The following is a 9782-nucleotide window of genomic DNA, read 5'->3' as shown; positions in this document are numbered from 1 at the left end:
AGGGGCAGCTTCTGTCAGGAGGTGAGATGGGAAGGCAGAGAGGGTTAGGAGCTGGTTGAATGGACATGGGGAATCGGGTGGAAAGGAGGAGTGTGCTGTCACAGTATGGGGAGAGCAATTAGAATCACATAACGATGTATGTATGAATTTTTGTATGGGAGACTAAGTTGAAATGTGAACTTCATTTAAACAACAATAAAAAAATAAAAAAATAAAATAACCACATTTATTTAAACTTGTTTATTGTGTACCTCCTGTGCTAGAATGGGGAGTGTGTAGGCCTTCTTTGTCGTGTTCTATATAATATTCCCAGCACCCTCCAGACCCATGTGTGGCACATACTGGGCACTCCAAGTTTTTGCTGGGTGATGGCATTCTGTGATGATGAGATCAAGTGCTGCAAGTGCCAAAGACAGTGTTTCTCCTCCCTATTCCCCTCTCTGGTCCAGCTCCAGGGATGAGGGCTCTAGAAGGACCAGGCAGAGATAAAAGATGTAAAGACCATGTGGAGTCCTGGGTGGTGCAAATGGTCAATGTGCTCGGCTGCTAAGTGAAAGGCTGGAGGCTTGAGTCCACTCAGAGGTACCTTGGAAGAAGAGCCTGGTAATTTACTTCTGAAAAATTAGCCATTGAAAACCCTGTGGAGCACAGCTGTACTCTGACACACATGGGGTTGCCATGAGTCGGAGTTGACTTGATGGCAGCTGGTACTGGAAAGACCATGTGTTCTCCTGCCTGGTGACCACCTCACTCTTCCCATCTTGGCCAGTATGGGGCTGTGGGGACCAGTTCTGCAGCTTTCAGGCTGGAAGGAAAACTCCAAAGATATTTAAGCCAGACACAAATGCACCACTTCTGAGTTTGGGAGGGCCATTCCTAGAAGCCAGGTCAGAGCCGTTCCTGGAAGCCGGGTTAGAGCTGGAGTAGGACAGAAAAGGACCGGAACAGGTTGCACACTATCCTTTTCTCCTGCCCCTTCTTAGGGAGAGGGCTGTGGGCACGTGTCCCCTGGGGGAGCAGCCCCTGCCACTGGGCACCAACTGTTTTCTTGCTCAAGTTTCCAGACTCAAGAGGGCAGCTCCTGGTTCATGGACTTGGAGTGGTGGAACCACCTGGCAGAGCTTCTCCTGGAAATCCTGCATGCTGCTCCCTGGCCATAAGGCCTGGGGCGTGGATGGCTGGGCACTGACTTAAATATGGAAATTTGAGCTAAACGTCTTTGTGGCTTTAAAAAGTAACATATGCTAATTGTAGCCCACCCAGAAAATACAGATAAGGAAAATTAAGTCAGAGATAATCTCTATTAACAATTTACTGAATATGCATGCCCTTCCTGTTTTATGTATTTGTGTGAGTGTATATATATATATATATATATATATATATATATATATATATATATAAATAGCTGGTTTCATACTGTATATAAATTTTTATAACTTGCTTTTTCACTTGCTGTCAGATATTTTATGATAAATTTAAAGAAATTACAGATTGGGATTTGTGCTGCAAAGGAGATAAATAGGGTCCTACCACAGACAGTGACAGTGATGGTGACTGGGAATCTAATGGACACTTATGAATCCATTAAACGTTCTTCTAAAACATCATTTTAGTTATTATAGATAAGCTTATTTTTATTTTTAAAGCAATCTCTCTTGCTTGTTGCTGGGCATTAAGTGTGTTTGCCCTTTCTTGTTCAGGCAAATAACTATCCTCAGAGCTACATCCATGTGATTAGTACCTTACGGTAAAATTCTAGAAGTGGAATTTTAAGATGAAAGGATTTGCACTTTGGGGCATATAAATTTTGATCCCCAATTTCTGGCTGTTGCTGCCATGGACAGTATTGGGCAGCTCTTACACCCTTTGTCTTACAGTGGGGTGTGGAAAAGGGGGTTTGGGGACTCGAATTCCAGCCCTGCCATTGACGGCTGGCTGAAACACCTTGAAGGAATCCCTTAACTCTCAGAGCCTGAATGTTCACATTTACAAAATAAGATCCTTCCTTGAGCGTGAGGGTTTAGTGCGGTAACCCACTCAGAGTACTTTGTGCCCATTAGCACAGCCTCCCTGGAGACAGGAGCTCCCCTCTCCCTGCTCCTCTGGGCCTGCTGCCAGCTCTGTGTGAGCGCCAGGCTAAGGAGGTGGCTGGGAATCGTCCATAGTAGCTGCGCTCCTTCCCAAGTCCTCCTCCCTTCTCCCACAAGGCACCCAGGCCAGCCCCCTCCATGTAGTCCTGAAGGGCATCTGCGCCCAGGGAGAGGAGCGCAGCCTTGGCCCACAGGGCTGGTGCGTGCGTGGCCCGGCTGCCTCCTGGGAGGCTGCCTCCTGGGAGTGCACCGGAGGCTGTGTTTAACAACCAGCCCTGCACAGCGGCAACACACTGGCTGCCTGAATCAGACTTTTGTGTCACTCTTGGCACCGCGTCAGTCTCGGGAAGGGATGACTTCCTTCTCTCATTACATGCACACCCCTCCTCCCCAGCTGTTGAGTTTAGTGGGAGGAAGGGAGAGCCCGAGACTGGGATGCCAAAGCTGCCTCCCTCCGGTATGCTGGGTCCCCCTCTGCCCAGTGCCTGGAGCTATAAATAGCACCTTAAGGGAAATGGGCTTGATCAGGATCCCGGCTGCCCACCCCAGTGAGACTCTAACATACGGGGGGTGGGGGGGTGGGGGGTGGGGACGCACGTGGAATAATAATAGCAAACACCAGGGCAGAGCTAAGTATGTGCTAAGCACCGTTCTTAGCAATTTACATACTGTACACGTATTAACTCATTTAACATAGCAATCCCAAGAGGTAGATACTGTTAATATCCTATTTTACAGGTGAGGAAACTGAGGCACAGAGAGGTTAAAAAGCTCCCCAAGTTCACACAGCTAGTAAGTGGCAGAGCTTGCGAAGGGGTGAACCTTGGGACCTGTGGCTTGTTCCTTCTCAGTCTTGTTCTCCTATCTGCTTTGCTGGTGAGCAGCGGCTCAGGCCCCGGGCTTCCAGTTTCTTTCCTTCTCTGTCTTGGGTAGGCTTGGGATGCTGATTGTGCCCCCAAGTCTTTTCATGCGGCCCCCTTGTGGAGGTTGATGTAGGGTAGCATGAACAACCGAATTAGGTGTCCCCTCTCTCTTTGCTCCAGGTTGGTCGGAGCTCCCATATCTTCCTCACTCCATGGCCACCCTCGAGGTTCCTTCCCGGACAGTGGGCTCTGGCAGGGCGCTTGCCTATTGTAGTCCAGCCAGGCAACAGTTAACTTTTTCTGGTGCTGCAGGAAATGAGGCCGTGGTGGTTCAGTGGTAGAATTTTTAGCTTCCACGCAGGAGACCCAGCTTCAATTCCTGGCCAGCCACCACCCATCTGTCAGCGGATGCTTGCGTGTTGCTATGATGCTGAACAGGTTTCAGTGGAGCTTCCAGCCTAAGACAGAATAGGAAGAAAGGCGAGACAATCTACTTTCAAAAAATCAGCCAATGAAAACACTATGGATCACAAAGGAATGTTGTCTCATCTGCAACTGGTCATGGGGATGGTCGGCGTTTTGTTCTCTTGTATGTGGGGTCCCCACGAATCGGGGATGACTTGACAGCATCTAATAATAACAGTGCAAGAGAATTTCAGCCATAAGCTGCACGGGGCTGAGTCAAGTCACAGTATTGATTCCAGGCTGAACATGGGTTTAAAATATTTAACAACACCTCCTGGCTTTCTTTGAGGCCTGTGGCTTTTTAGTCAGAAGACCCTTCCTTCAGATTCTGGCCTCAGGACTGTGGTTCTGAGCCCTTTGGCCTCTACTGCCCTTCTTGTCCATCCTCAGAGGAGTGACAGCCTTTCCTATTTGTCTGGTTGAACCTGCCACCCAGCCACCTGCCCATACCTCACTCCTGCCAGCCCCGGCAGCACCCTAGGGGTCCTGTTCTCTTTCTGCCTCTTCTCCAGCTGTGGCTCAGGCCACCTCCCCTGCTGTGCTTCACTTAGCCCTGTGCCCCAGATGAGCACCTTCTTGGTTTCTTCCTCCAGGCTGCTCCTGCTCTGCCCTTGTGGCGTCAGCCAGCCTGCCCACCAGTTTGGAGGTCTTGCTCTCATTGCTTGGGTTGGTTTTCGCATCCATTCAGGGATTTCTGACAAACATTTGCCGGTGATGTTAGTTATTGGTCTTTGTGGGAAATTCTTACTGTGTTTCTTTAAGAATGTGAAAACACTACCCTTCCCAGTGAAGTACAGAGAACACAGTCCTGCTTTGCGCTCCCCCTCACACACCGTTGCGTTTTGGAGTAGAGACCACTGAGACAGAGTCTTTGAATACTTAGGGAAAAGCAGCACAGAGCGAGGTGCGTTGGTTCAGAGTTCCATTTCCCTAATATAGGAAAAGTTTTTAAAAAAATTAATCACTGGGTGAGGGAAGGAGGCAGGGAGGCAGGCCTTGCCCCTTAGGCACTCAGTTTAGTTGGGGCGATGAGGCACAAACATACAAAAAGTTAACTTTCTTAAAGTGAAAGTATCCTACATCAAGTTTTGGAAGCACCTTTAAGGATATTATTTCACTAAGACTAATTCGGAAACCCTGGTGGCGCAGTGGTTAAGAACTCAGCTGCTAACCAGAAGGTTGGCGGTTCAAATCCACTAGCCGCTCCTTGGAAACTGTATGGGGCCGTTCTGCTCTGTCCTGTAGGGTCACTACGAGTCGGAATCGACTTGACGGCAACGAGTTTAAGTCTAATTCAGTTTTACAAATGAGGAAATCATTTTCAGAAAAGTGGACACGAGCTTGGAAGTGCAGAACTGGGATTCAGATTGTGCGTGATTGCAAAATTGCAAAGCCTAGGTTGTTGTGCCGTGTTAATCGGCCTTCTCTAACAGATGAAGAATTTGCGTAAATCTGGAGGTGGAATGTGAGTGCACGCTTTCTGACCCCACATTCTCTTTTGCCTAACACCACCTTCTACTGTGTCCCAAGGCGGAAGGAGCAGACTTGCAGTGAGTTCTGCGAGCCTGGGAGAGCCGAGGGCATTTGGGCCTTGGTGCAGCCCTCACTCAGCACAGCTCTGGAGCTGACGTCCAGGAGGTGCCCCCCGCCCCCCCTAATCTCGCCAGTGTAGTCACTGTGACTTGTACTGGCTATACAACAGCTCCAGCTTCAGCTCAGAGTGGTGACGGAGAGGGGCCCTGTCCTGTTGCAGTAAGGCTGCTGGAGTACAGTGATGAGTGCCTTTCTGATAACAAAGCTCCTCTAGAGGTGAGCGTCACTGGATGTTTACTATGGCTTCATGAAGGAGGGAGCCGGGCAGGTACCATCACCCCTGTGTTAGATGTGGACATAGACTCAGAGGGATAATGACCTCGCCAAAACGCTGCAGCCAGAAATTGACAAATTGCAGGGCAATGCCCAAGTCTCGCCTGATTGTAAATCCACCACCTCGCGTTGCCTTTGAGTAAATTTAACCTCTCTGATTCTTCCGTCTGGGCCTGAGTTCCTGTGTGCCTGTAGGGGGCGATAGAGGTCTTTTCTGCTTGGCTTCTCTGGGAGTCTTTGTCCCGGAACCATTTGAACATATCGCTCTTACAGCATGTTACTATAATAAGCACTTTCTATGTATCTGTGCCCCCACCTTCCACCCTCCCCACTCCACTAGCCTGAGCTCTTGGCATTCAGTACAGTGTGCGGCCCATAGTAGGAGCTCAGTGAATGCTTATTGGATTGAATTATGTGCACGTGAAATCAGCCCAGTGCCCCCTCTTGCTACTCTTAGAGCATTTTACAAAGGAGGAGTGTATCAGGATGCATTTGGCTCCGAGCAGTAAAAAACACCACTGAAAGCAGTTTAGCAGAAAGGAAAGCTTATTATCTTATCAAACTTTTTTCCTGGTCCATCCAAATGAGTCAAGTTGAAGGTGGCAGAATGAAGACCTATGCAGTGTCCTCAGACGGCCACTAGGTGGCAGCATGGCCTCATGAGGCCCTTGCCTCCTGTGTTACTTTGGCTCCTGCGTGCTCCCTAGGAGCTTATGAATTATCTGGTTGTCTGTTGCCTCAGGACATCTGTTGGGGACTTGCCTTTGCAGTCAGTTTGTACTTGTTGGTCTGAAGCTGATAAATCTTGGCCTCCATGCCTCCTCTAAAAGGTGGGTGCCATAGTGGAAAAGGCTTGGACGTTGGAGCCTACCAGGCCTGGATCCTAACCCTGGCTTTGCCTTTACCCAGAAAGTTAGTCTTGGACACGTTACTTCCCTGAGCCTCAGTTTCCTCATCCTGCAAAACGGCAATTATTGTAAAATTAAGAGAAGGTCCCGCATGTCATGGGGACTAAATGGATGCTAGTTCTATTGTTGAAAATTCCTGTTTGCCTCTGTAATCTAGCTCCATCCTGGCCATCTGATCTTATCTGCCAATTTCCTGCACTTCCCAGCAGGTCTCCCAGCCCTCCCTGCTGCATCGTCCACCACCCCCAGCCTCACTCCATGCAGTCAGTCAGTGCTTGCAGTTTGCCCTGCCTGGATGCCTTCCCTCTGCCTGTCCTTTCTGACCCAGCCTGACCAGCAGCCTCCCCCACCACCCCAGCCCTCTAAGTGTCCACAGCACTTGGAGTCTATGGAGCTAATCTGGACTCCCCACGGAGAAGTAAGTCTATGAAGGTCATTGTCTTAATTATCTTGGCTCCTGTGCCGTGTGCTTAGCAGGCACCCTGTAATAAAATGGCAGTTATTATTATTGCACACATGCCAGGCACTCTGTTAGGTACTTTGCCGAATTATTTTATCGACTCCTTGCAACAAATCCCTGAGATGGAAACTGTTATCTCCATTTTGCAAAGGAGGAGTGTGTCAGGATGTTTGGCTCTGAGCAGTAAAAAACACCACTAAAAGCAGTTTAGCAGAAAGGAAAGCTTATTATCTTATCGAAGAAGGAGTCCTTAGGGACACTCAGTGATGGTAGCAAGGATCCAGGTCAGTGCTGTCTGTCCTCACTGCCTTTCCCAATGTGTTGGTTTATCCTCTTAAGTGCCAGGGTGACTGCTCCGGTCCCAGGTGCCACATGCAGGAGAGGTGATGTAGGTTCCTTGTGCTCCCTTTAGGTTTAGGAGGCTCCTCAGCAGAGATCCTGCAAAGCTCTTCTTGGCCAGTGTTGGGTCTTAGACTATTCCCAAGCCATTTGCTAGCAAGGAGACTGGAATTACTGGGACTGGCTTAGACTAGTCAATATTCAGCCCCTGAGAGTGGGGAGGGTGACTCAGCCCCTTCAATCTCCCCCCGCTGCCCCAGCCACCTGGCCTGGGGATGAAGGGACAGGAATGAGGCTCAGTGAGTTAAGTAACTTGCTCAATGTGCAAACCTGGTAAGAACTGAGATTCAAACCAACATCCGGCTGACTCCAGAGGCCATCTGTTGGTTGACTGGAGGGAATCACAGAGGTAGGAAGTACATTGCCCTGACTCTGGTATTCTGGATTTGGGTCTTGGAGGTGCCTTTTCCTACTGCTTCTGGAGTCTCACCTTTCTCTAGGCCCCTTGCCGTTATTGTATTGGTTTTTCTCTCTGCCTTTCCCCAATTCTGCCTTCACCCCTTATCTTCCAGGGCAGCTGCTGCCTGTCTTTTAGAATAGACCCCATGCCCTTAGCTGGGCCTGAAGGCTGATCCCCGCGAAGCTGTCAAGGCCCTAGAAGGGATCAGATTGGGGATTTGTTTGGAGTGGATAGAGTTGTGACAAAGGCCTTACAGAAAGAACCCAGGAGAAGGAGTGGCTCAGGGGTAGTGTCACAGGGGCTGATAGAGGGCCAGTGATGATGGTGTGTCAATGAGGATGTAGGAAGGGCATGCGGGCCAGGGCTTGGGGTAGGCCACGTGGGGCAGCAGCCAGCTGTTCCCTGCAGAGATAGCACAGTGACTCAGGAGCTGCCTGGCCTGCAGATGCTCCAGGACTGCCCGAAGGCACGCAGAGAGGTAGAGCTGCACTGGCGGGCCTCCCAGTGCCCACACATTGTCCGCATCGTGGACGTCTATGAGAATCTGTACGCGGGGAGGAAGTGCCTGCTGATCGTCATGGAGTGGTGAGCAGCCCTGTCTGTTCTGTCCTGGGCCCAGCCTGTCCCCGCTCCGCTCGGGCCTCAGCCTCTCGGGACAGCCGAGGTGTGGACCCTGAGGCTTTCTTCTGGGGGCGGGGAACAGTGGTTGGCTGGGCAGAGTGATGATGGGATTGGAGGGGAGGCGCTGCTCCCCACATCTCGCTGTGGCATTGTTTCAGTTTGGATGGTGGAGAGCTCTTTAGCCGCATCCAGGACCGAGGAGACCAAGCATTCACAGAAAGAGGTAGGATGGGTCTGCGGGGGCCAGGCCTCGGGTGGGCAGGGTAGCGGGGTGTCTGAAGGGCCCTGAGTGCCCTGAAGTGCCTCCTCTCCATGGAAGGTGCTGATGCCTGCTGCCGGCTTCCACTTGCTGCCGGAGTGTCAGCCTCAGCTGCGGCTGGGGCGGCACCTCATGTCTTTGGTTTGGGGGTGGGTGGTGGGTGTGGGAAACCTCAGGCTGTGTGGGGACTGGTATATTGAGCTTTCAAACCTGGTGACATACCTCTGTGACCCTCTTTCCTGCCCTCTGCAGAAGCGTCAGAAATCATGAAGAGCATCGGCGAGGCCATCCAATATTTGCACTCAATTAACATTGCTCACCGTGATGTCAAGGTACCAGCTGCTCATAGCCCCAGGCTTAGGTGCTGCTGGCAGCCATGTGGTGGGCGCTGTGGTGACCCCAGAGACAGTTGCCAGAGCCATCCGGCACCTTTGCTACTCCTGGGCAAACCCACAAACCCAGTGGTGCAGCCTGTCTGGCCACACTCAGCCAGTGCCCCACAATTGCGGCCAGTTTCTTACGTCACTGCAGTGGTTACTGCTGACTCTGTGCTTGCCTCAGCTCCAGGCTGACTGTGAGCTCTCTGAAGGCAGGGACCTGGCCTGTATAGCTGATATGCCTCGGAGTGTCCAGATTAGAGGGACTAGACAAACATGTGCTGAATGAGTGAACCAGTCATTGCCTTTTGGTTTCTGAGAGCCCTCACGGCTCAGCAGGGTTGTTCTGTATCTGTGTCTCCTTCTCTCTGCAGCCAGAGAATCTCTTGTACACCTCCAAAAGGCCCAATGCCATTCTGAAGCTCACTGATTTTGGCTTTGCCAAGGAAACCACCAGCCACAACTCTTTGACCACTCCTTGTTATACGCCGTACTATGTGGGTAAGTCCAGAGAGGCCCGGGGACCAAGTCTTTCCTGGGACTGTAGGCAAACCCTCCTCTTGCAGGTCTCAGTGGGGACGTGGATCCTGGGAGAGTTGTGCCCCCTGCGGTGCTGGTTCTGATGTGACCCTGATCAGAGGCTGACTTTTCACAGTCCCTGGGGTCGAGGAAATGATAGCAGGCCATCTCCCGAGATGTGCACTTTTCCATGAGGACAGCCATCATTCCATCGGGTCCTCAGCGAGTCTGGGACCTGGGTTTGGTTCTGGATTCAGCTGTCTAGCCTGCAGTAAGCTCTCAAAGCATGTTTGTCAGGTCAAATGGGCAGCGTGAGTCTGAGTGTCTTGCAGTTCAGGACTTTTTAGTCTTAAGATTCTTGCCCCAGGGTTCCTCTTTGGAGGAGGGTCTTTTGCTTCCCTCCCTCCAGCCCTGAGGCTGGGTTAGGGCTGTTCCTCTTCCCACCCCCGGTTGCTGTCCCATCATGGTGGGCTGAAGGGCTAGGATGGGGAACCTGGGGAAGGCTGCAGTGTCCTGACGTAGTCCACAGAGAACCTGGGGAAGGCTGCAGTG

General features: G+C 51.1%; 1 protein-coding gene across 1 annotated transcript in view; it reads left to right on the top strand.

Annotated features, from left to right (window-relative positions):
* Positions 1-9782, top strand: part of MAPKAPK2 (MAPK activated protein kinase 2) — a 55711-nt gene that overhangs the window by 41321 nt on the left and 4608 nt on the right. The window contains exons 2-5 of the mRNA XM_004375203.3: positions 7900-8039; positions 8234-8298; positions 8587-8666; positions 9086-9212. Of these exons, the coding sequence (XP_004375260.1) occupies positions 7900-8039; positions 8234-8298; positions 8587-8666; positions 9086-9212 (412 nt within the window). The remainder of the gene's footprint in view (positions 1-7899; positions 8040-8233; positions 8299-8586; positions 8667-9085; positions 9213-9782) is intronic.

This window comes from Trichechus manatus, unplaced genomic scaffold (genome assembly GCF_000243295.1).
Source record: "Trichechus manatus latirostris isolate Lorelei unplaced genomic scaffold, TriManLat1.0 scaffold00035, whole genome shotgun sequence".
Classification (NCBI taxonomy): domain Eukaryota; kingdom Metazoa; phylum Chordata; class Mammalia; order Sirenia; family Trichechidae; genus Trichechus; species Trichechus manatus.
This window is presented reverse-complemented; position numbering and strand designations above follow the sequence as displayed.